The sequence below is a fragment of the Thalassophryne amazonica genome, chromosome 18 (assembly GCF_902500255.1).
Source record: "Thalassophryne amazonica chromosome 18, fThaAma1.1, whole genome shotgun sequence".
Lineage (NCBI taxonomy): Eukaryota > Metazoa > Chordata > Actinopteri > Batrachoidiformes > Batrachoididae > Thalassophryne > Thalassophryne amazonica.
The window spans coordinates 44,966,569-44,994,077 of record NC_047120.1 but is presented as its reverse complement, the minus strand read 5'-3'; the positions used below and the strand labels follow the sequence as shown (position 1 = coordinate 44,994,077).

Below are 27,509 nucleotides of genomic sequence, written 5' to 3'. Positions count from 1 at the left end.
ATCCAGGCACAAATTCCAAATTTTAACAGCTTTAACAGAAACACAATGACTTTTTACAGTAGTTTGAATCTTTGATTTTTGAAATAATAATGTTCCTCGCAAATTCTAACTAGAGTCCCTCATTTCAAACAGGTCCTGGACATGTTTTGGTAAAAGTTTATTTTTTACTTTGAACATAATTTGTATTATGCTATAATCAATCAGGTCCCAAAATTTTAAAATGTGTAAACATACAAACAATGGATTTGTTGGCTTTCTTTTGTCATAAAAATATTGCATTTGTATTTGTTTTGTAGGTGGTTCCCCAAACTTCAATACAATAGGTCATATACGGAACAATTAATGAATGATATAAGGTAAATAATGAGTGTTGGGAGAGGAAGTCTTGTGCTTTATATAAAATAGCAATGGCTTTTGACATTTTTGATTTAACATAATTTATGTGTTTTCCAACACAGTTTCTCGTCAGTGAAAACCCCAAGAAATTTAGTTTCATTTACAAGTTCAATTTCAATATCAATATTGTGTAATTGTAAATTTCTACATAAATTACTGGGTTTATTTCCAAATATGATACACTTTGTTTTACCAAAATGAAGTGATTATTTATTTAAATCAAACCATTCTTTGAACTTTGAAGGTATAGGTGTGGAGGACATATGTACTTGTTCTCTGTACACTCATGGATGATATTTCATGAAAATTTTGTGACTAGCAACCAAAGCTGAACCTTAGCCACAATGTCTCCATGAAAATTCAGTAAGGTATATCTTATATATTATATTCCAATTCTAAGGTGGAACTATGCTAGTATAGTAAGGTATATCTAAATATCTAAAAAGGAAAAGTAAAATAGAATAGTAGAAAAGAGCAGAGTAGAGCCACTTAGGTGCCTGGTCTTGAGAACCAGGGATGGTAGTTTTTTGGATCTCCATGGGATTGTTTCTGCTACCTCCAGAGATCACAGCATGTTCCAGTGAAATTACCTTCATGAAGCTTCTGTAAAAAGCCCAGATGACAGAGATAGTCTGTTGCTTGATGAAGTCAGATAAGTTGTTCATGGGAATGTCCAAATAAGTTGGCTCAGTCATTTCCTCTATCTTATCTCTGGAATGTGCATCAAGGCCAGCTACCAAGGCTGAACACCAACAATTTACCACAATCAACTATCATGGTGATTAGCAGATGGGTGTTAAACACCTTATCTAAGATTCTACACCATCATCCAAACCTGCTTGGATGAAATCTGTCAGCCTAATATAGAAAACAACTAACATGCAGTCCTCAAGTTCTTATTAAAATAATGTGACAAACATTACAAATTTGGATTATATCTACGAGTAGTATGTCAGTATGATCTTTGGAGTAAAATATTAAGTTTTTAGTCAACCATACTCCTAACAACCCAACATTTACACCCAAGGTAGTCTATTTCCCTTTCAAGTCAAATATCTTTGCTTTTAATTTATTATTTTTAAGCTACTCACTTTGACTGCTTCAGACTACTTCATGATCAACAAATGGCCAACATGGAGTTAACTTCACAGAATGTAGTACATTCCAGTGTAACTCTACACACATCTGAATAACGCCCGCCTCCACGACCCGTTTTTATTACATAACCACTTGTGCAGTTTGGATTCTCTTTGGACTTTTCTTGTTCCGACAAGGCCCACAGTGCATTTGTCCACTGTTTCAGGGATTTAAGGTACGTTGCATTGGCCTTTCTTTATCTAGTACCACAAAACCAACTTATTTTTAGATTTTGCATAAGAGAAGGTGAGGAAATGTGAACAATGGTAATGTGTTGTGCACAGAGACAAGTTCCTGGTTAAGGCAGAGACTAAGATGACTTACATTTCTAAAGGCCAGCATGACTTGGCTGATAAATTATACTAATTTAAATTGTTTCTACATTCAGTAAACTCTCCAGGGCATCATTTGTTTGCACAGATGTTTACCACCCCAGAACTGCTGGTGGTGCTATTTGGTAGTAAAAATTCAACAGCTGCATTTGAAAACTGATGTTTCTGTTTGTACTTTTCCTTTTTTTTTATCTTAGTTTTTAACATTTTGGTAAATTCTTAGGATTAGCCTTCATTGGGAGAAGTCTCTGCTCTACTCTCCGCTCACTGGCGCAGTCAAAGGCCACCATCGTTGAACATTCATTGCGGTATGTGCACCTCCATGGTGGGTGTCACATTTCTCCATGGAAGACATTGCAGAACACTGCAAACATAAACAATAATGGAGGAGAAGCATTTAAAATAAGCTTTAGCACAAGAATAGAAACACAATTTTATGTTTTCCAGTTACTAGTCAAAATATGTAATCTACACTAAATATAAGATCCAATTATCGAAGTAAAATTCCAGTAAGATATAAAGATGTGTTTTTAGGAAATAATCCAATTAAACAGAACTCAGAATGAACAATGACAGTGAGGTTTTTTAAATTTTGCACATGAAAAAATATTGTTTTCATGTAAAAAAAAAACAAAAAAAAACCCCAAAACAAAATATTTTGTGTTGGACTCCCGGTGGGTGTTGGACTACCGGTGGGTGTTGTCACATATCCTGTTCATGAGGTTTCTGGATGGGATTTCAAGGCACAGTCAGGGACTGGAGGGTGTCCAGTTTGGTGACATCAGAGTTACATCTCTGCTTTTTGCAGATGATGTGGTTGTGTTGTTTTCAACAGACGGTGACCTCTGATGCACCTTGAGCAGGCCTAGTGTGAAGCGACTGGGATGAGACTCAGCACCACCAAATCTGAGACCATGGTCCTCTGTTGGAAAACAATGGATTGTCCCCTCTGGGTGAGAGAAGAGTTATTGCCTCAGGTGGAGGACTTTAAGTATCTCAGGGTCTTGTTCACAAGTGGGGGTAAGTTGGAGTGTGAAACTGATAGACCGATTGAGTGGTATCTGAAATCTTACCGACGTTGTACTGGGCCATCGTAGTAAAGAAGGAACTGAGCCAGAAGGTGAGACTCTCAATTTACCAGTTGATATACACTCCTATCCTCACCTATTGTCATGAACTTTGGGTAATGATTGGAAGAATAAGGTTGGGGATACAAGCGGCGGAAATGAGATTCCTCCATTGGGTATCTGGACTTACATTCCTGGACAGGGTGAGAAGCTCAACTATCTTGGAGAGACTCCTATAGAACCACTGTTTCTTTGCACTGAAGGAGCCAGTTGAGGTGGTTGGGACATCTGGTCAGGATGCCCCCTGATCGTCTCCATAGGGAGGTCTTCCTGACACGTCCAACTGAGAGGAGGCCACGGAGAAGACCCAGGACACGCTGGAGGGATTATATTTCCCAGCTGGCTGGGGAACCCGCAGGAAGAGTTACAGGACTTGGCTGAGGATAGGGAAGTGTGGGATGAGCTGCTTAGTCTGCTGTCACCACGACCCGGATCCAAATAAACCTCAGAAAATGAATGAATGAATGAATGAAAATGTAAGCAAAATCTTCCAGTGGAACAAGTAAAAATTAAAGTTAAAAATTTCCTGAAATAAAGTTTTGAAATTAGCTGAAAGAAAAAGAAACTAATTTTGAGTTATATTTTACTAGTATTATCAAATATTACATATTTTACAAATAAATAACAAATAACACAGCAGCTTACGAATCCCATGATCCATGAAAGCTCCAGGATGATCAAAGACAGTCTGGAGTTACCTGTAAGTGCTGTGACAGAAGACACCTGTGTGAAGCTAATTTATTTGCAAGAATCCCCCGCAAAGTCCCTCTGTTAAATAAAAGACGTACAGAAGAGGTTACAATTTGCCAAAGAACACATCAACTGGCCTAAAGAGAAATGGAGGAATATTTTGTGGACTGATGAGAGTAAAATTGTTCTTTTTGGGTCCAAGGGCCGCTGACAGTTTGTGAGACGACCCCCAAACTCTGAATTCAAGCCACAGTTCACAGTGAAGACAGTGAAGCATGGTGGTGCAAGCATCATGATATGGGCATGTTTCTCCTACTATGGTGTTGGGCCTATATATCGCATACCAGGTATCATGGATCAGTTTGGATATGTCAAAATACTTGAAGAGGTCATGTTGCCTTATGCTGAAGAGGACATGCCCTTGAGATGGGTGTTTCAACAAGACAATGACCCCAAGCACACTAGTAAATGAGCAAAATCTTGGTTCCAAACCAACAAAATTAATGCCTTGCAGATGTGAAGAAATCATGAAAAACTGTGGTTATACAACTAAATACTAGTTTAGTGATTCACAGGATTGCTAAAAAAGCAGTTTGAACATAATAGTTTTGAGTTTGTAGCATCAACAGCAGATGCTACTATTATTGTGAACACCCCCTTTTCTACTTTTTTTTTAACTAATAGCCCAATTTCATAGCCTTAAGAGTGTGCATATCATGAATGCTTGGTCTTGTTGGATTTGTGAGAATCTACTGAATCTACTGGTACCTTGTTTCCCATGTAACAATAAGGAATATACTCAAAACCTGGATTAATCTTTTTAGTCACATAGCACTACTGTTATTCTGAACACTACTGTAGGACATCAAATGAATATTTATTTTTGTTTTGTCAGAGTACATCCATGGCGGGCATCCTGAGCTTCACCTCTCTGCTTCTCGTGGTGAGTGGGCCCCTACTGACAAGCCTCGTTGTCCAGGGTGGAAAGATTCTGGTGTTCCCAGTGGACGGCAGCCACTGGCTCAGCATGAACCTGCTGATCCAAAGTCTCCATGACAGGGGTCATGACATCACCGTGGTCCGCACGGCCACCAGTTGGTACATCAAAGAAACATCACCGCATTACCGTTCCATCACCGTGACCCTACCAGAGGCAATGGACATCGAGGAGCAAGATTTCTTTTCATCATTTCTTGTGAAGATGCTGGCAATCCAGAAAGAAGGGGCTTCCATGATGGCTTTTTTGTCGTATTACTGGGAAATGCTGTCCTCTCTGGCAAACATTCACCAACAGGCCTTTCTGTTTGTGGAAGAAATGTTTGAGAACAAGTCTCTGATGCAGCATCTACATGATACCAAGTTTGACGTCGTTCTTTTGGACCCAGGTGTGCCTGTAGGTGTTCTGGTGGCTCATAAGCTTAAGTTGCCGTTTGTGTATAATTTAAAGTGGATCACCAGTGGAGAAGGACACTTTGTGATCGCTCCATCACCTGTATCCTATGTTCCAACATCTGGACATGTTGTGTCAGATAAGATGACCTTCTTCCAAAGGGTTCAAAACACATTCTACTATTTGCTCAACATGTGCGTTGACAGGTTCATTGTATGCCCTCCATATGACAGACTCGTAGAAAAGTACTTTGGTTCAGATGTTAACTTCTATCACCTTCTCCAAGGAGCTGACATTTGGCTGATGAGGGTGGACTTTGTCTTTGAATTTCCCAGGCCCACCATGCCAAACCTGGTTTACGTGGGCGGTTTTCAGTGCAAACCCTCAGAGCCTTTACCGCCTGAACTCGAGGAGTTTGTTCAAAGCTCGGGCGAGCATGGGTTCATTCTGATGTCTCTCGGCACATTGATCAAAAGTCTCCCTTTGGAAATGACCTCAAAAATAGCTGCTGCCTTTGCCCAACTTCCTCAGAAGGTTATATGGAGGTACATAGGTGAGCGCCCCAACAACCTCGGCAACAACACTTTACTGGTGACTTGGATGCCCCAGAATGACCTCTTGGGTCACCCGAAGATTAAAGCTTTCGTATCCCATGGCGGTGGCAACGGGGTGTATGAGTCCATTTATCACGGGGTACCAGTTGTGGGCGTGCCGCTTCTATTCGACCAATTTGAGAACATTTTGAGACTGGAGGTGCGAGGTGCTGCCAAAATGCTAGACGTGACAAACCTCACCCCCCAGAGCTTTTTGGATGCAGTAAGAGAAGTTCTTCATAATCCGTCCTACAGACATAACATGAGGCGGCTGTCTGAGCTCCATCGGGACACACCGGTGCCTCCTTTGGAATCAGCCCTTTACTGGATTGAGTTTGTTATCAGGCACAAAGGAGCATCACATTTACGCACCGACTCGTATAAGATGCCCTGGTACTCGTATCACTCTGTGGATGTTGTATGTTTTCTCTTTGCAGTGTTGTTCATATTTACAGTATTTGTCGTGGTTTCAATACGGTTTCTTTGCTGTCGACTGTGCAGGAAGAGAAAACCCAAACAGGACTGAGTCCTTCCAAGAGATTAACACACGCACTTGTGTACTAACATACATCAAAATGTGACAGAATTCCTTTATTTAAAAGGGCCTGTATAGCTGTATTCCAACACCCCACCCCCCAATATTCAAAGTACTTACAAAGCACTTATTTACACTATATATTCTGTTTCCCATTTAGACAACCATATTACTAGGTGCGCTACGACCACTACCTTTGCACCCCCAGGACTAAACCAAACCAACTTTTTTAGGTTCCTTAGATAACCCCAAAACACAATCAGAATGTTCCCAAAACTAAAAACTGGCCTCAAGCCAGTTATCCAAGATGGCGTCCAAGATGGCTGCCAAAATAGGATTTTTCACTACAACACTTTTAAACAACATACAAACAACATAAATATCACAGCGATTCAATGGGAAGACCATTGCAGGTCACAGCAAACTCATTTGTGCCTAAATTCATTTATGGGTTTAAGATTCAGAATGGTGTCCAAAATGGCCACCAATAGACCCTTATCATTGAGTCTCTGTGATATTTAAGTTGTTTATATGTTGTTTAAAGGTGTTTTAGTGAACAACCCTATTTTGGTGGCCATATTGGACGCCATCTTGGATAACTGGCTTGAGGACAGTTTTTATCTTTGGGAACATCCTGATTGTGTTTTGAGGTCATCTAAGGAACCTAAAAAAGTTGGTTTGGTTTAGTCTGGGGGGTGCAAAGGTAGTGGTCGTAGCTCCCCTAGTATATTAATGTGAGTCTGGTTGACATATCTAGATTAACAGTTCATTTCTAGACTGAAGAAGTGCGACAACACAATTTGTTGGATTGTGTTGTTTCCCAAACACAACATTCAGTGTAACTGATTTTATTGAACCAAAAATACTATAGATTATATGACGATTATATATTATATTAATGTTAACCCAACTGAGCTGAATCGATGTCTCAGTCTACTGAGCTGTAAATGGGTACGGGCCTCGGCTGAGGAAGTGACCTGCAATGGACTGGCGTCTAGTCCAGGATAAATTGTAGGTAAGCCTGGGCCTCACGGACTGCATAGGTCTTGTTAACAACAAGACTAGCTTCGCTATGGTTCATAAGCCACATTATGCCGACCTATGACCATCTTAAGTAAATGTACTTTATCTTTAAAAAACTCCAAAACAAACAAGAACTAATTAATTAAATGGAAATAAATCAAATTCCCCAAATATCAAACGTTTTATGCAACAATCATAATAATAATCCTCTTTTTGTTTAAAAATGTCTTAAATGTAAGGTTCTTCTGGAGAGAATTTCTCTCTCTCTCTCTCTCTCTCTCTCTCTCTCTCTCTCTCTCTCTCTCTCTCTCTCTCTCTCTCTCTCTCTCTCTCTCTCTCTCTCTCTTTCTATATATATATATATATATATATAATTGTTGTATTTTACTTTAACTGAGTTTACTAACGTCTTGTGAGCAGACAATTTATTACGAGTCATCTTCTATGCAACAGTGCTCCCGAGTGGCGGGAGGTGGCATAACTGTCTGGATGCGCTTCTTTGGACAATCATGAAAATGCATAAAAGACTGAATTTTTATCAGGATAGCTTCCTTCTAACTTCTCTTAATAATGCCAGTATCTGTGAATCAGTTACACAAAATGCTACATGCAACCCCTCTAGTGCTGCATGTACCAAAACTTTATAATAATGGATTGCTGTCAAATAAATAAATTAAAAAATGCTGCTTAGGAAAGGGTGTACTGATCAGTGTTTGAATTACTGAAAAGGTTTGTGCAGTTTCATCTGAAGAGTATCATGAGTTTGAGCTAGTTTATAATAATAATAATAATAATAATAATAATAATAATAATAATAATAATAATAATAATAATAATGCAATATTAAAATACATAAATGCTTTCAGACAAATTGAGACAGAACACACCTACAGATTGCAAAACATGTCCTCAGGCATGAGTTGGAAAACTAAAAAATGTATTGACATCAATAGAAATATATGCATTCTTCAAAATTAAATTTGCTTATTTTGCCTGCAGGCTTGGAGCTTCTTTTTTATTTGATGTTTTCCTTTTCCTTTTCTTTGTGTCATTATGCTATAATATGAAGGAAAATATAAAATTAAAATTTCCAGTACAGATATATATATATATATATATATATATATATATATATATATATATATGGACAGAGTATGGACAGAGTAATTCAAAATGAATTAACATAAGAACTGAAGCGTGTTAAAGGATTTGATAAATAAAACGTTACCTGTGTTTGCTCACAAATTCATGTGTATCTATATTTATTTATTTTGTATTCTCGAGCTGTTTGATGTTGATAAACTATTATTTATGTCTAATTATTTCTTTTGACACGTGTCACTTTTGTCATTGCAGTTATATATAATTGAAGTTTTATTTTGAATTTCTCTGATCAGACACAGAAGAATGTAACAGTGGAGATGATTATTACATGTAAGAGTGTGATTCGCCGTTTATTTTTCTAACATGTCAAACTCAGTCAGCAGGATATGTGATGAAACGAGTCGGTGGAGCAGGAGTTTAAAGATAAGCGAGTCAGTGCTGTGTTGGGGGAATAACAGCACATATTTAAACAAACACACTGCAGTTGACAGCTATGGGAAAGGAAATGCAGGGTGTTGTTTCAACGCCGCTATTGTCTTCATCACCTCAGCTCGCATTAGCTGACGTTCACTGTTTCAAATGTGTGACACTGAATACTAAAGCATCTGTTGTACTGTAGTTTCCACTTGACGTTGTGGCTTTCACTTCATTTGTGTGCCCATGGGCGTACTGGTTGTGCCGTCTAAAGGCCAGCACGGGTTGTTTCTGATAATGAGAGGGTGCACCATTCAGATGCGCCTTACACAAGTGGGTTTACAACATACGTACACCCTGAATGTATTTGCATTAAAATGAATCATTGGAGGCTTGGTGGCCGCTGTCCATTGGTGAAGTTTGACAGGTTGGCATGGATCCATTAACTCACCAGGAAACCTCTCACTTTATAACTCGTAGAGCGTGGAGCACGAGAGGTCACAGTCTGGTTTATTTCATGTAAAGCCCCCACCATGCACAGCAGGTAGGGGATAAGGAGTTGGGCTACCAATATGTTGACCTGGGTGTTACCTGTTTGTGTCCTTGGAGAAGACACTTCATCTGCATTGTTTCAGTCCACTGAGCTGTAAATGGGTATGGTTCTGGCATAACTGGAGAAGTAACCTGTGCTGACCTGGCATCCCATCTGAGGGAAGTCATAGACTATTATCTGTTTCACCCTATCCTATACGGGGATATGCAGTGGCACCAAGGCCTATCTAGGACTTACTTCTTCCACAACACCCCCTTGACTAACTAGTTAAGTCGATCCAACGCCTCTGGACACAGTGCTGTAGTTTGCACTTGGATATTGCACCGTGTAGCTGGCGACATGTGGTTGGAAATGCCCCCAAAAGCACCCGTGCTGTGCATTTCAGACCATATGCAATAGGGCAACAAACTTGGGCCCTTAAAGGTTTCTGCAAATTGCCCATTTGTGTTCTTTCCCACAGATGAGGTACTCTGAATAAAACTGGAGAAAGTTTCTGTTCCTTTAATTAAAAACCGAATATTAGAGTCAGGATGAGCATCACTTCAATCTGCTATTGTATAATATCACACCAACACAACATCCATCTTTGTAGTTTATGACTGCTTCTAGTGTCGGTTAGGTTTAATAATTAAAGGTTGAAAATTTTACCCAATAAAGTAAAAAATTTACAATATAAAAATAACAAACAAAGCCAGACATATTTTTACAACACCGCATGCCGCCTCCAAGCAGTCCAAGCAGGTTTTGGTGTTAAATTATTTTCAACAAACAAAACCTATTCGCTTCTACATTGTGTCACTATAGTTTGAAAGGTGAAATTAACCAGTGATTATTTGCGTTTTGTTCAGTTTATCTGCAGTTCTGCTCAGTCCTGGACTTTACTTCTCCAAACCACCAGGAAAACCATAACAGGGATGAGGCTCACTGGGATGAGAGTGAGGATGACAACCACACTGTGAGGTGCATCCACAAATGGCTCCTCTTCCTTTGAGCAGTTTTGGAAGTACAGGGAGTGTATGTACAGGAAGAAGTCTTGAATGTTGGAGTTTGGGTAAAAGCAACCAACAATCGTGGAAACGTTCTCCAAGCAAAGGGTCAAATCGTTGTACAGTCTGCAATAAATGGAGAAACCATCATCAAAGATTATCTGAACAGTTGTAGAATGCCACCGATTACATTCAGTGTTTGTAAAAGACTTATTTCCATCCATCCATCCATCCATCCATCCATCCATCCATCCATCCATCCATCCATCCATCCATCCATCCATCCATCCATCCATCCATCCATTTTGTAAAGCCACTGAGTACAGTTTTAGATTAGATAGAACTTTATTGATCCCTTGGGAAGACTCCCTCAGGGAAATTCAGGTTCCAGCAGCTTTGTATAGCAGCACAAAGGGTAAGAAGCACACAGAGTATCAAAATTGAAAGTAAAAAACAAACAAACAAACAAACAAACAATTTGCAAATATAACTATAAATACACAACTATAAATACCAGACATACTGATTGCTACTGTTTTACTGGCTACTACTGTTCCTCTCCTTCCCATCCTCTGTCTTCCTGTTACTCCTCCTCCCCCTGAGTGGGGAGTTGTACAGTCTGATGGCCTGAAGGACAAAGGAGTTTTTCAGTCTGTTGGTCCTGCACATAGTCAAGAGCAGTCTGGCTGAAGAGACTCCTCTGATTGCTGATGACGGCTTGCAGAGGGTGACTGGCATCATCCATAATGCCCATAATGTCCATAATTTCCATGTTTGGAGGTGGACTATCCCAGCAGTCATTGGGCGAGAGGTGGAGTACAAAGGCCCTCAAAGAGTTTTTTTAAAATATTAAAAAAAAATCCTTTTCCTTATGTCTTTAACACTGTAAGATAGGTGCAAATCTACAAGCCCTGATGATGTCACAAACATCTGTTGGGTGTAATAAAGGGAGTTAGCAGTGTTTAAAAAAATCACAGTCAAAACAAACTTGGGGTTGACTGTCAACAATGTACCAAGTTTGGTGTAAACTGGCCAATTGACTTGGGAAGATTAGGTGGAAAACCAGAGATTTCAACCAAATTTTTGAACTTTGACTCCAATGGCCTTGACCTTTGCCTAAACAAACCCCTTAATGGCACTTCTGAGGTTGACTACCATCCCCATGACAAGTTTGATGGAAAGTGGAAGAATGACCTGGGAGGATTAGGGGACAGATAAACCAAAATTTTGACCTTTAACTCCAATGAAGGCAATTCGGGAGTCAACCTGTGAGTTTTTGTGAACTGGCAAAGGTGTATAGACTCCTAAAGTAGAGCCTATAGAAGCCCACTGGAATCCTGTTGTTTTGCAAACATAAAACGGTTCAAAGCGCTTTTATTTTATAGCACATGTGGTTGAATGTGGTTGAAGCTCTGTCACTAGCGAACAGCAGTGGGAAACATTCATCAACAAGGTCACAGAGATCTGCTTGAGCATTAGTCAGTTCCTGTGGTTTCTTCCAGTCTGCCCACCCCATTTACAGTTTAAATCAAACAGAAAACCACAGAACAAAGGCGGCTCTACTGACGGCTTGACGCATCGCACCGCTCCAAGGCTTCAGGTTCAAACTATATTTCAGGTATTTTTATTCCCAAAAACAGTGTTCTGTTAAGATCAGTGAAACTGAACTTTTAAAAAGGGCTTCCATACAGGTTCACGCTGCTTTGGGTGGTCATATATACACATCAGTGGGAGGGGTAGGATGTTTATCAAGCGAAGGGTCAGGGGATCAAATCCCAGTTCTGTCTGTGTGTTGAAGTAGCTTGAGGTACTAGCACTGGTGTGTGAATGTGATTGTAAGTCAGGTTCACTGAAAAAACTGACTCATTGCATTGGATTTTCATCTAATAAATATATGTAGTCCCAAGTAAATTAAATTACCTCGCATTGATGTGCTTCTTTGAGTTGGGGCTATGTATATTTTTGTAGATGGAAATCCTTCACATAATTGAATTGAGTTCATCCAATGAGTCATTTTTTGATTGTAAAAGCTTCTGCCAATTATATAAAATGTAAGAACCTGTTTAAAAAAAACACAAAAAGCATGGTTTATTTGTAATAATTTAAACAACTCTAATGACTTCATCTGGTTTTAATCTGTATAAATTAGACACAAACTACACTCAAAAAACTGCAGTAACCTATAAAACTATAAAACCTATAGTTATACCTATATTATAACCTATAAAATTATTCATGGACTGGCTCTCCCTACCTAGCTGACCTAATTAAACCTTATGTACCGGCCCAGGCTTTACGTTCTCAGGGTGCAGGACTACTTTGTGTCCCTAAGGTGAATAAGAAGTCTGCGGGTCACAGAGCTTTCTCTTATTGTGCCCCTGTTCTGTGGAATGATCTCCCTGCGTCAATAAAACAGTCAGATTCTGTGGAGATTTTCAAGTCCAGACTTAAAACGCACTTATTTTCCCTTTCATATGGTTAGCATACTGGTACAGTTTTGTTTTACACTTTTTACTCTTTTAATTCATTTATTAGTAATTGGAGCGTGCCGTGGCCTCAACTTTACCTAAATTCTGGGTCTTTTAGTGAAGTTTAGGGCTAGTGGCCGGCAATCACCTTAGTATTTCTCTGTTTTTCTTGTTTGGCAAATTATACAGTATTTTTTGTCTTTCTGATGTCTGATTCTGTTTTTTTCTCTCTGTTTAAGGTGCAGCTCCATCCAAAGATGGGAGTTGTATTCGTGTTGGCGATCCTCCTGTCCTGTGCGCCAATAGCATTTCTTGTGTATTCGTCCGTGAATTGTTCTGTAATTTGTTTTGTAGCATGGCCCAAGCAGAGGGTCACCCCTTTGAGTCTGGTCTGCTTGAGGTTTCTTCCTCAGAGGGAGTTTTTCCTTACCACTGTTGCTCTGGGGGTTGGTAAGTTTAGACCTTACCTGTGTGAAGCGCTTTGAGGCAACTCTGTTGTGATTTGGCGCTATATAAATGAAAATAAATTGAAATTGAAATTGCATTAACTCATTGACTTTAACAGCAATCAAAAGATATATTTAAGTTTTAATAACTTGGTGTTTTTTTTGAGTATATAAATGTAAAGCAGTCAGTTATATCCAAATATTGTAATCTAGTTCAGGTTTATAGTGATGGATTAGTGCCAGGTTTAAATCATGGCTTTCTCAGTTTGAACTATTTTGTGAGCATTTTTATAATTTAAATTAAATTGCATTCTTTAAAATTATACTGCAATACTCAATAATGACAAACCAGTAAGTTTGAATCAGAAGTCTTGCAAATAAATATGTGTTGCACACTACTTTTGTTGCAATAACTTTGTTGCTGATATGTTGTTGATCTGTCACAATGAGCCATAAATTTGGGAATAAAAAATTGTTATTAATATAAATGACGTAAAAACAAAAACTTAAAAATCTTACATAATCAGTTACACAAATTTTTGTTTTTCATTTCTGCCAACTTATTTTGATTTACAGTGTAATAAAGTCGGAAGTAAAATTACAACAAAAGAAAGATGAGTAGACTGATACGCGGAGAGACTGTATGACTTACCGGATAACATTTTCCAGCACACACCATCTCTCTGAGGTGATATTCATCATATGCTGATGGAAAGCTTCACCACAAAACCTGTGACTGTAGAACACCTGCAGCTCAGTCTGGCAGTTCAGATGTGGAAAACTGTAGTCCGCATCCTGAAATCTCTCTATGGAGTCAGACAAAAAGATTATTTTATTATGTTATTAATTTAGGTTGTCGCTCTGTGAAACGATTAAATTTGATTTGTCATAGGTTTCCTCAGATCTTCTTCATGAAATGATGAGTACACAGAGCATGCAGACACAACGCACCATTTAAAGTTAAACGATAATGCAGATTTTGACTTGAGTTTATGACTTTTCTTATTTTACTAGTTTGGATGGTTCTGTGACTTATATATCAAAAAATAGGGGTTGACAAAAATCACAGTTTGGTACATTTTCAGGACAGTGGAAACAACACACACAGCATTAAAGATATTTAGCCTATCTTGATTAGGTTAGTTTGTGATTGAATAGTCTTTCCAGATTGTTAGAAAACATTTTTGTTTGAATTCTTGTGCAACACACTCATCATCTCATCACTCGTCTTCAACCGCTTATCCAGGATCAGGGTGCAGGGGCAACAGCTCCAGCAAGGGACCCAAACTTCCCTTTCCAGGGGTCACATTAATCACCTCTGACTCTGGGATCACGAGGCGTTCCCAGGCCAGTGTAGAGATATAATCTCTCTGCCTAGTCTTGGGTCTTCCTCAGGGTCACCACCAGGATGGAAACCACATTGTTCCTCTTCAATCAGAGGTTGGACTATTGGCTGAAGCCTCCTTTCCAGCAACCTGGAGTAGACTTTACCAGGGAGGCTGAGTGGTGTGATGCCCCTGTAATTGGCACACACTCTCTGGTCCCCCTTTTTGCAGTTGTAGGCAAAGGTTTGGGCACCCCTGATAATTTTCATAATTTTCCTTTATAATTCATTGGTTGTCTGGATCAGAAATTTCAGTTAAATATATCATATAGCAGATGAACACACTGATATTTGAGAAGTGAAATGAAGTTTCTAGTATTTACAGAAAGTGTGCAATAATTATTTAAACAAAATTAGGCAGGTGCATAAATTTGGGCACCTTTGCCATTTTATTGATTTGAATACATTTAGCACTAATTATTGGAACACAAAATTGGTTTGGTAAGCTCACTGACCGTTGACCTTCTTACACAGGTGAATCCAATCATGAGAAAGGGTATTTAAGGTGGCCATTTGCAGATGTTTCCACTCTTTGCATCTCTTCTAATGAGTGGCAACATGGGAGCCTATAAACAACTCTCAAATGACCTGAAAACAAAGACTGTTCAACATCATGGTTTAGGGGAAGGATACAAAAAGCTGTCTCAGAGATTTCAGCTGACAGTTTCCACTGTGAGGAAATGGAAGACCACAGGCACAGTACTAGTTAAGGCCTGAAGTGGCAGGCCAAGAAAAATCTCAGATAAGCTGAAGCGAAGGATGGTGAGAACAGTCATAGTCAACCCACAGACCTGCTCCAAAGACCTACAACATGATCTTGCTGCAGATAGTGTCTCTGTGCATCATTCAACTATACAGCGCACTTTGCACAAAGAGATGCTGTATGATGCTGTAATGCAGAGGAAGCCACAAACAGAGTCGCTTGAGGTATGCTAAAGCACATTTGAACAAGCCAGCTTCATTTTGGAATAAGGTGCTGTGGAATGATGATAAAATTGAGTTATTTGGACATAACAAGGGGCGGTATGCATGCCTGAAAAAGAACACAGCATTCCAAGAAAAACACTTGCTACCTACAGTAAACTTTGGAGGTGGTTCCATCATGCTGTGGGGCTGTGTGGCCAGTGCAGGTACTGGGAATGTTGTTAAAGTTGAGGGTCACATGGATTCCAGTCAATATAAGTAGATTCTTGAGAACAATGCTCATTAATCAGTGACAAAGTTGAAGTTGCACAGGGGCTGGATCTTTCAACAAGACAATGACTCTAAACACTGCTCAAAATCTACTAAGTCATTCATGCAGAGGAACAAGTACAATGTTCTGGAATGGCCAACAAACCTGAGATGTTTTGTAAAGAAGAATGGTCCAAAATACCTTCAACCAGTATCCAGACTGGAAGCTATAGGAAGTGTTTCGAGCCTGTTATTTCTGCAAAAGGAAGATCTACTAAATATTGATGTACTTTTTCTTTTGCGGTGTTCAAATTTATGCACCTGCCTGATTTTGTTTAAAGAATTAATGCACACTTTCTGTAAATCCTATAAACTTAATTTCATTTCTCAAATATCACTGTGTTTGTCTGCTATATGATATATTTAACTGAAATTGCTGATCCAAACAACCAATGATTTATAATGGAAAATCATTGTTTTTTTTGTTTTTTTTTAAAGATATTTAGGTGTACCTTAGTATACCATAGTAGAGTTCCACCTTAGTTTTGGAACGTATAATAGAAGATATACCTTACTGAATTTTCATGGAAATCATCAGGGGTTCCCAAACTTTTACATACAACTGTAAATATGGGGACCACCAAGGAGTGGCTTCCGCCTGACCACTCTACCATACAGGCCTGATTGATGGATTACTGCAGAGATGGTTGTCCTTCTGGAAGGTTCTCCTCTCTGCACAGAGGAATGCTGAAACGCTGACAGAGTCACCATCAGGTTCTTGGTCACCTCCCTGACTAAGGCCCTTCTCCCCTGATTGCTCAGTTTAGACGGGCAGCCAGCTCTAGGAAGAGTCCTGGTGGATCCAAACTTCTTCCATTTACAGATGATGGAGGCCACTGTTGTCATTGGGACCTTCAAAGAAGCAGAAATGTTTCTGTACCCTCTGCATATTTGTGCCTTGAGACAATCCTGCCTCAGAGGTCTACAGACAGTTCCTTTGACTTCATGTTTGGTTTGTGCTCTGACATGCACTGTCAACTGTGGGACCTGTAGACAGGTGTGTGCCTTTCCAAATTATGTCCAATAAACTGAATTTAGCCCAGGTGAACTCCAGTTAAGCTGCAGAAACATCTCAAGGATGATCAGTGGAAACAGGATGCACCTGAGCTCAATTTTGAGCTTCATAGCAAAGGCTGTGAAAACTTATGTACACGTGATTTCTTAGTTTTTTTTTGTTTTTTTTAATAAATTTTCAAAAATCTAAAAAAAAAAGTTTTTCACATTATGGGGTATTGTGTGTAGAATTTTGAGGAAAAAAATTAATTTCATCAATTTTGGAATAAGGTTGTAACATAGCAAAATGTGGAAAAAGCAAAGCGCTGTGAATACTTTCCGGATGCACTGGATCATAGACTTGACTGCCACCTACTGGAAGTGTCTGAGCTTGTTGCACGGAACAATCTCATCACATTCATGATGAAAATTAGGAGCAGGTGTGGCTGAAGTTACATGTAGTTTGAAATGAGCTCATTTGTGATCGTCCTTCATTTCCAATGCCCCGGGCTGATCATCACCAAGGCTACCACTGTTAGCTTATAGAAGTCAAAATGATTGTAAATTCATTTTTCCCCCTAATTTAGTGGATTGACAGTAGGAGCAGTTGATCATGAGAGGCACATTGACATTTTTCAAAATGAGATTTTTTTTTTTTTTTAAGGGAATACTGACCAAATCTGAAAATTCAAAATGTAAAATTAAAACTAAATGTCAATGAGAATGTTCTTTTTCAGGTTAAAAAAGTATAATTAAAAAAAAAAAAATTCCACAAAGTTGGTATATAGTGGATAATAATCAATAAAAAATTAACCAGCATGCTATTTTTGTAAAACCACATATCCAAAAGAAATTAAAGGTTAAACATCATCCCATAAGGTATTTGTTTTGTTCCATTTTCACATGTTGTATTTTTGCATATCTTTAAAACCAGCTAATAAAATTTCAGCTATAATTAAGTTTTTTAAAGCCGATACGGTGTGTGTTTTTGAGAAATCTTACCGTCATCCTCAGTGATAACAGTTAGTGTTTGGTTTTTCTCCAACTCAAATTCTTTATACAAGTCGGCTCCTATCGTACCTGCAGACGTACAATCTATTACTTTCATATTTATGTTCAACGTCCTGCAGGATGAACACATGAAGTGATTTACTGTCATATGCAATAAGAGAAATAAAATGTCTTACTGTTATTTTTGGTGGGCGGGCTGATTGTTTGGTTGCCCAGTTGCTCCAGTTTCCCTTCAAATTTGCTCCAGTCTTCATTTATCCTATTGTGTGTTTGTGATACAACCAAACCTTCAAACACAAATTCCAAAAGGTGTTTCCATGGTTACAAATAATATTACACAGATTCTCAGTTTGGTCAGCTTGAATATTTGTGTGCCATCTGTCAGTCAAACAGACATAAATTAGCAAAAATCAAAAAAAAAAAAAAAGGGGGGGTTACATTATGGGGTACTGTGTGTAGAATTTTGATGAAAAAAAAAAAAGAATTTCATCCATTTTGGAATCAGGCTGAAACATAGCAAAATGTGGAAAAAGCGAAGAGCTGTGAATACTTTCCAGATGCACTGTATCATAGACTTGACTGTCACCTGGTGGAAATGTCTGCGCTTGTTGCAAGGAACAATCATCACATTCATGATGACAATTAGGAGCAAGTGTGGCTGAAGTTACATGCAGTTTGAAATGAGCTCATTTGTGAACTTGTTTCATTTCCAAAGCCTAAGTCTGATAGTCATTAAGTCACATTCAGTGACTTAATGCACTGCATGTGACGGCATACTCTGACCACTGCTTGTTAGCTTATAGAAGTCGAAATGATTGTAAATTCACTTTTTTCCCCTAATTTAGTGGATTCACAATAGGAGCAGTTGATCACTAGAGGCACATTGACATTAGCGTGGCTTGCAAAGATGATGTCGAAAGTAGATGTGAGACAAACATCGAACCAATTCACACTGGCAATCACAGAATTTATCAAAGAAAATGTGCAAATTGTCTGAATATTTTGCTGGAATGACAGCTTTCTGAGCTGGACAATTTTCCACAATGTTTTTCATATGTATTTAAGCCTGTCGCTACCAACCAATAATTGGCACATTTTACGCTAAGATCAGTTAAATGGTGAAATACAAAACCAAGCCCCCAAGCAGTATTTTTTCCCCAAGATGTTATTTTGTTTTTCGAAAGAAGATTTATTATTATTATTTTTTAAATTATTATTCTTAATTTATTTATTTTTATTTTATTTAATTTTTTTGAAGTTTTGCAGTTTTGTAAGGAAATACAGACCAAATCTGAAATTTCAAAATGCAAATTTATAAAATAATGTAAATGAGAATTTTGTTTTTCAGGTTTAAAAAAAATCCATAAAATCAGTATATAGTGGATAATAATCAATAAAAAATTAACCAGCATGACATTTTTGTAAAACTACATACCCAAAACAATTTAAAAGTTAAACATCATCCCATAAGGTATTTATTTTGTTCCATTTTCACATGTTGTATTTTTTGCATATCTTTAAATCCTGCTAATAAAATTTCAGCTATAATTAAGTTTTTTTTTTTTAAAGCTGATACGGTGTGTGTTTTTGAGAAATCTTACCGTCGTCCTCGGTGATAACAGTCAGTGTTTGGTTTTTCTCCAACTCAAGTTCTTTATACAAGTCAGCTCCTATCGTACCTGCAGACGTACAATTTATTACCTTCATATATATGTTCCACTTCCTGCAGGATGAACACATGAAGTGATTTGTCATATGCAATAAGAGAAATAAAATGTCTTACTATTATTTTTGGTGGGTTGGCTGATTGTTTGGTTGGCCAGTTGCTCCAGTTTCCCTTTAAATTTGCTCAACTCTTCATTTGTCCTATTGTCTGTTTGTGATTCTACCAAACCTTCAAACACAAATTCCAAAAGGTGTTTCCACGGTTACAAATAATAATAAGAGTTAGTCATTTTAGTTTTAGTCATTTCTTTTTATACAACCCCAATTCCATTGAAGTTGGGACGTTGTGTAAAATGTAAATAAAAACAGAATCCAATGATTTGCAAATCCTCTTTAACCTATATTCAATTGAATACACCACAAAGACAAGATATTTAATGTTCAAACTGATAACCTTTATTGTTTTTGTGCAAATATTTGCTCATTTTGAAATGGATGCCTGCAACATGTTTCAAAAAAGCTGGGACAGTGGTATGTTACCACTGTGTTACATCACCTTTCCTTCTAACAACACTCAATAAGCGTTTGGGAACTGAGGACACTAATTGTTGAGCTTTGTAGGTGGAATTCTTTCCCATTCTTGCTTGATATATGACTTCAGTTGTTCAACAGTCCGGGGTCTCCGTTGTTGTATTTTGCGCTTCATAATGCGCCACACATTTTCAATGGGCGACAGGTCTGGACTGCAGGCAGGCCAGTCTAGTACCCGCACTCTTTTACTACGAAGGCACGCTGTTGTAACGTGCAGAATGTGGCTTGGCATTGTCTTGCTGAAATAAGCAGGGACGTCCCTGAAAAAGACGTTGCTTGGATGGCAGCATGTGTTGCTCCAAAACCTGGATGTACCTTTCAGTACTGATGGTGCCATCACAGATGTGTAAGTTGCCCATGCCATGGACACTAACACACCCCCATACCATCACAGATGCTGGCTTTTGAATTTTGCGCTGCTAACAATCTGGATGGTCTTTTTCCTCTTTTATCCAGAGGACATGACGTTCATGATTTCCAAAAACAATTTGAAATGTGGACTCATCAGACCACAGCACACTTTTCCACTTTGCGTCTGTCCATTTCAAATGAGCTCGGGCCCAGAGAAGGTGGTGGCGTTTCTGGATGTTGTTGATGTATGGCTTTCACTTTGCATGGTAGAGTTTTAACTTGCACTTGTAGATGTAGAGACGAACTGTGTTAACTGACAATGGTTTTCTGAAGTGTTCCTGAGCCCACACGGTAAGATCCTTTACACAATGATGTCAGTTTTTAACGCAGTGCTGCCTGAGGGATGGAAGGTCACGGGCATTCAATGTTGGTTTTTGGCCTTGCCGCTTAAGTGTAGAAAGTTCTCCAGATTCTCTGAATCTTCTGATTATATTATGGACTGTAGATGATGGAATCCCTAAATTCCTTGCAATTGAATGTTGAGAAACATTGTTCTTTCACACAGTTGTTCACAAAGTGGTGATCCTCGCCCCATCTTTGCTTGTGAATGGCTGAGCCTTTTGGGGATGCTCCTTTTATATCCAATCATGACACTCATCAGTTTCCAATTAGCTGTTCTTTGAGCATTCATCAACTTTCCCAGTCTTTTGTTGCCCCATCCCAACTTTTTGGAAATGTTGCAGGCATCCATTTCAAAATGAGCAAATATTTGCACAAAAACAACAAAGTCTATCAGTTTGAACATTAAATATCTTGTCTTTGTGGTGTATTCAATTGAATATAGGTTGAAGAGGATTTCCAAATCATTCTGTTTTTATTTACATTTTACACAATATCCCAAATTCATTGGAATTGGGGTTGTAGAAAATAAAGCTTGAATATTTGTGTGCCATCTGTCAGTCAAACATAAAGAATAAAAAACAACATAACAGCAATCCAAACAACAATGCAGGAAATGACAAGAGGGCATTTTCAAGAAAATGACATACCTGAAATCAAAGGGGGAGGAGCAGGTGGAAGAGCATGGTGGATATCAGTCAGGAGAACAACGGCAACGCTCGAGGCCGCTCGGTGGACTGAGACTTCATTCTGAAGCTTCAGGTCTGAGAGCTGGGTGGTTTCAGGAAAAATGCCCAATCCCCCCACCCCCCCCCCCCCTTCTTGGCCCAGCTGACCGTGTATGTGTGTGTGTGTGTGTGTGTGTGTGTGTGTGTGTGCGCGCGTGCGCATGTAATGACGTGCATGCATACGTGTGTCCACACTCTGGTGAGACTTTAAAACAAGGAAACAGATTTAATCTAGTCTACTGTGTGCTTTCTGGCAAACTGTCACAGTAATTTCAAGTCCTGTTCTGTCCTTCAGATTCCATAGCGTGAAGCGGTTGAGAGTCTACCTTTCTCTCTGGAATGGACCCCAGTCTGGCGCAGGTTACTTCCCCAGCCAATGCTGCTACCCATATACAGCTGGGGGGACAGAGACAATGCAAGGACAGAGACAGATAGTGTGACCAGGAATCAAACCCAGGTCTATCTATTACAGGTCAACTCCTTAACCCACTGAGCTACCTCCTCTACATTTACTACTCTGACTACGCTTGCAAAAACATGAAGTTGCCTTTAAATAGTGAGTTGTGAGTTGGCTTAAAAAGTCTTTATAAAAACAATATACTGTAATTACTTGTTATAGTATGAAGAATTAGGTTAACTGAGCTTGTTATTGTTTTGGGTTTTTTTTTTATTATTTTTTATTATTTTGATTATTTTTGTGATTGTGCACGATTGTTTGATCTGTTGTGTTAAGAAATTTTAGTTCACCGATTAATCTATGTTTGTCTGTGGTTGTTTTTTTCTTTTTTGGTATTGGTCGTTATGAGAATATGTATGTATATATATATATATATATATATATATATATATATATATATATATATATATATAACCTTTTGCTTCTACCTACACCCTTTCAGCCACACAAAACTGTGAAACTGTTTATGAGTTTTGTTTTTTTATGAGATTTGTTGTTAAGTATGTGTGTGTGCCGAATAAACTCATTCATTCATTCATTCACTCATTCATTCATAATAAGACTTACCTGAGACTTGATTCATACACTCATAACTATCATTATAACTATTATAACTCACATTCAAATTTAAGGTTGATAGGAGGAAATGTATTTAGCATCAGTGAGCGTTCTTGAAATCGTAGACGCAGAACCGTGCGTGCGTTTGAATTCCTGGGCCGGTCTGGTATTGGCACCGAGTAAGAGGAGGTTTCCTGCTCTGCTAAAGATAATGGGTGACAAGGTTCTTAAGGGATTTCCTTCCCCATTTAGTAGCTGTGTAGCTGGCAGACACAAGGCTGCCGCTGGAATCAGGAAGCCGGGCGCCATGAAAGATAGACACACCTTCTAAAACGCAAACACAATCTGGCTTTGCTCACAGACGACTCTGACAGCTTTAAAACTGCAGTGGAAGCAACAGTAATAAAGCGAATTGGCCAGTACTTTTCCCATGCACTGTGCACAAGCACGTGCATGCACAGTGCACATACATAGCCTATGTTGACAGTGAGATCCTACGTCATTCACTTGTGTTTTAATGTGTTTCAACACTAGTGGAGCAGATAACATCAGTTTTACAGCAAAATCATGCATTTTGGTGGTTAAAGCACCAAATTTGGCGTGACGATTCCCAAGATACCGTAGTACTGACCAATTCTGGCTGATTGGCCACTTGAAAATCCAAGATAGTGACCATTTTCCAAGATGGCTGACAAAATTACCAACTGAAAATTAGTTTTCAATTGCAATGGATCTGTTTTACAGCATTAGTAAAATCCAATATGGCGGCTAATTTAAAGAATGCCATCAAATCAATCCCAAAATAATTTTTTCCTACAAAAATGGCATTATTTATTTGATCTGCGTGATCTTAGTGTCACATTGTAGGTTTTCAGGCATTGCCAGTGTCGCAGACCAAACGGTCCCCCTTAAAAACAGGTCTGCCCTGCCTTCACTGCGCATCCATCATTAGTTGCGGTTCACCGATTATCACCTCCTTTCTGCTTCAAACTGCACTCCAGTCATCATTTACCTCAGCAACAGATATCTGAAGCTTCTGTACCACAATTATTTCCACATAAATTCAGCATTATTTCATCATAAAAGACGGGGGAAGCGATCTGCAGCTACACGAGCTGCTAGCTGATGCGTTCACTGTGCGTTTGTCATTTCATAGCGTCACTGATTGTCGCCTCATTTCTGCTTAAAATGGCCTAGTTTCTGCTTAAAACTGACTTTAGAATGATTCAAGAGGCTTTACCTTGTCATCTGATGGTTAATAATCCCATTAATCTGTTTGATTGCTTTGGGTGAGGAGACCATCTCAGACAAGCTGCTGAGCTCCGAAATGACGCATGCACAGTGGAGGCAGCGCAGTCGCAGACCAATGTTTAGTGGTGGACCATTCGGTCTGTGACACCGGATTAAATTTTTTCATGTTTCAACAATATAGTTAGTGGCATATAATTGCCATTTGTCTATGTTGACTGCAGATATTAAAAATTACAACACAGTATATTCAACACTGAACACCTGTTAATAGTCCTACATGTAGTAGTTTCAAGAGATGACCATTTTCAAAACATGTGCTGGGTGGAAACCATTAATGATAAATGTGATACACTTCACTCTGATTTGGCACATAAGCAAAATAAAACATAATAAATACCATAAATACCAAATATAATACAATATAATATAATGGAATTTGACATCAATACTATTTTAATTGACCAAAAAGGAGCATTTCTACTCGAAAGTGATTTTTGAGGCCACCTTGGAAAATGGCTGCCATCTGGAATTTTTAAGCGGCCAATCGACCTGATATGCTGAGTAATATCATGAGAATCACCATGCCAAATTCGGTCCTTGAACCACCAAATGCACAATTCTTCCATTATCTACTCCACTATAGTGACGGCAAATCAAATGGAATGTTTTGATACATTAGTTTGAGGTATCTTTGTTCAGAAGCATGCTAACAGATTTTGAAATGTTCAAGAACAATGTTAGCCGTGATTAATTTGGAGGATAGGTGAAAGGTTTTGTCATCACACCCAGCCACACATTTTATCTCTATTTTAACCCTCTGGGGCCGACACCATCGTGTACGACGGCTGAGACCAAGCTTTACGAAATTACAAATAACTTTTTAATGACATGAGATAGAAACTTACTTTTTGTTTTTGCTGAAAAGTTAACTCCGTGGACTTTCGAGTTACCATCCACCATCTTTGTACTCCTCATAGAAGCTGTGTGATGACATGAGCAATGTGAGTGTCCAATCGGAATTGGTTCACCGTCACATGGTTTTCCAAAATCCAATCATAGGGCAGATTCACCTCACATGACACACCAAAGATTGTTTTTAGGAGTGATGTGTTACTAATTTATTATAGTTTGCTGTGTGTTTTGAATAAATGTGTGGAAAATTATTTTCCGCTTTACTTTTTCGTTTCTTATTTCTGATTGTAAACCTTTATTACACTTATAAATCACAACTATAGCATATATATTTTGAAACTACAGGTTGTCCTGAAAAAAAAGAGACATAAAACTTGATTGTGGGATGCAGGGAGAGCTGTTAACAGCAATAATAAAACATTTATGCCAGGCGAGTGAACTGCCAAAAATATGCCCTCGGACCCTAGAGGGTTAACATCAGTTTTACTTTCTTGTTCTGTTGTACATCTTGTAGCATCATGCGTCACCCTGCGGGTCCTAGCTTGTTAGCTGGGTGAAGCAGCACACATGAGTACATGATGTGTCCAGTGAATATGAGACAGACAAACTACATGTGAGTTTCAACCACAGGTGTTGATAGTTTTAATTTCCAGTTTCCACTAACCAACCAGCAGGTGGCAGACATGTCTATGCAGTATCACATAGACAAAACAAAATTGCTATTTAACTGTTGCGGTGCATCAAAGTCCATCAGATACAACACATTTTGGTTCTCATTATATGTTCTTTTAATTTGGTGAGTTAGAAAATAATATCATTTATTGTTTTTGAGTTATTACCTACACAAGCTGGCAGTCACTCGCTCACTTACTCACCCTCATATTTTTGCTATCCAAACTTAATGCTGTTATCAATGTAGGGAATAAATCTATATTCACTTTCAGTATGTTGTCCACAAAGGAGAAAATGATACATTAAAATTATTTAAATGTTAAGAAGCATGAATTTGACAACATGTCACAATATCTATAATCTGTTTCAAACAAACATTGATTTATTGTGTATTTGTGGTATACTGATTTCATTTTTGCCCCACCTATTGCTATGATTTCAGTGGGTTATTTTTCATTCTTCAAAAATATTGAGCTATTTAACTTGTTAGTGTAGTGCCATCTTCTGGCTAGTACTTGGTATTACACATGATGTCACTATAAACTAAAATATGTTTTCAAATAAATCAGGTTTTGTTCACGTTTGTTTGGAGAGAGAGAGAGAGATGCACCCAGAGAACACACCACATGGACAAAATGTCAACGATTTAGCTTGATGTCAGTAATATTAAATTGAATGAGTCAGGTGCAGTTTCATAGAACTGGGGTTATTAGGAAGTTTGTGTGTTTTTTGTGCTTCTCCCATTTTGCTCAGGGGCATCACAACAGATCATGGATTTCCTTCTTGCCTCAATCAACCATAAGAAGAATGTGGGGTGGCTGAGGAGAATCTTCTCACTGGGATGGAAAATGAACCATGGAGGTCACTCAGTTTTGGAGGCAACCTCAAATTTGTCTTAGAAAGTAAACTGTATTTGTTTCTGATTCACGAAACACACTGGGGGTTTCATCTAAGTTCTGTGACCTGCTGCAGGGATGCATCTGAATACTGAGGTTGTCATCTTGATAAAGGACCACCTTGACAGCTCTTCCTTTGTGGCATATGAAAGCACACTACCAGGCAGCGATCTGAAAGTTTAACCGACTATCAGGAAACAAGCGACCTACAGCACAACACTTCGAAAGCAAGATTCTCACTTGGACTTTGAATTTTTTTTCTTCTCAAACATTAAATAGAAGCTTCACCTGTAAAGACATTTCCTGTGTTTTGTTGCTGTTCATGTGCAGCATTCTTTGGCTGCTGTCTGCCCTTTAACCTGCAGTGTTAATGCTACTCAGGCATTCACGAGTTTGGTTTATGTTGAAAGAAATTATTTAGGAATTGCCTTGGATTGCAAAATAGACGTATGAAGGAGGTACTGCAAATTATGTATATACAGTTGTATGCAAAAATTTGGTCACCCCTGATAATTTTCATGATTTTCCTTTATAAATCATTGCTTGTCTGGATCAGAAATTTCAGTTAAATATAGCAGACGAACACACTGATATTTGAGGAGTGAAATTAAGTTTCTAGTATTTACAGAAAATGTACAATAATTATTTGAACAAAATTAGGCAGGTGCATAAATTTGGGCACCCTTGTCATTTTATTGATTTGAATACATTTAGCACTAATTATTGGAACACAAAATTGGTTTGGTAAGCTCACTGACCCTTGACCTCCTTATACAGGTGAATCCAATCATGAGAAAGGGTATTTAAGGTGGCCATTTACAAATGTCTCCCCTCTTTGCATCTCTTCTAATGAGTGGCAACATGGGAGCCTCTAAACAACTCTCAAATGACCTGAAAACAAAGATTGTTCAACATCATGGTTTAGGAGAAGGATACAAAAAGCTATCTCAGAGATTTCAGCTGACAGTTTCCACTGTGAGGAACCGGCCCAGTCTCACATTTTTTTTTTCATGTTTTTTTTAAACTAACTATTCCTAGCCCTACTACACCTGACCATAACCTTAACCATAACCTCATCTTTTACTCTCCCCCCCCCACCCTAACCATAACAACACCCCCCCCCCCCCCCCCCCCCCCCCGCGCCAGCTTCACTTTTAATTTTGTTCAGCCATCACGGAATGAATTAGAATGAATTCATGCTGCCGTGATGAAAA

The 27,509-nt window shown here is 38.6% G+C and overlaps 2 protein-coding genes across 4 annotated transcripts; one reads left to right on the top strand and one right to left on the bottom strand.

Moving 5' to 3' along the window:
* Positions 1-945: 945 nt before the first annotated feature.
* LOC117531068 (UDP-glucuronosyltransferase 2C1-like) lies at positions 946-6,712 on the top strand. 3 transcript variants are annotated; one of them, XM_034194092.1, is made up of 4 exons: positions 946-1,708; positions 2,089-2,173; positions 2,701-2,818; positions 4,578-6,712. In XM_034194092.1, the coding sequence occupies exons 3-4, from the start codon at positions 2,750-2,752 to the stop codon at positions 6,189-6,191; spliced, it is 1,683 nt and encodes a 560-aa protein (XP_034049983.1). In that variant the 5' UTR covers positions 946-1,708; positions 2,089-2,173; positions 2,701-2,749; the 3' UTR covers positions 6,192-6,712. The 3 variants fall into 3 exon arrangements, with proteins under 3 accessions (XP_034049983.1, XP_034049985.1, XP_034049986.1); XM_034194094.1 differs by lacking the exon at positions 2,701-2,818 and having other exon boundaries at positions 947-1,708; XM_034194095.1 differs by lacking the exons at positions 2,089-2,173; positions 2,701-2,818 and having other exon boundaries at positions 948-1,708.
* Positions 6,713-9,775: 3,063 nt separating this feature from the next.
* Positions 9,776-25,608, bottom strand: LOC117530576. The gene is made up of 9 exons (XM_034193466.1): positions 25,603-25,608; positions 21,876-21,945; positions 21,472-21,639; positions 19,599-19,709; positions 19,417-19,494; positions 17,992-18,102; positions 17,807-17,884; positions 13,847-14,000; positions 9,776-10,406 (listed from the first exon to the last, which is right to left on the bottom strand). Exons 1-9 carry the CDS (start codon positions 25,606-25,608, stop codon positions 10,160-10,162), a joined length of 1,023 nt encoding a protein of 340 aa, XP_034049357.1. The 3' UTR covers positions 9,776-10,159.
* Positions 25,609-27,509: the final 1,901 nt, after the last annotated feature.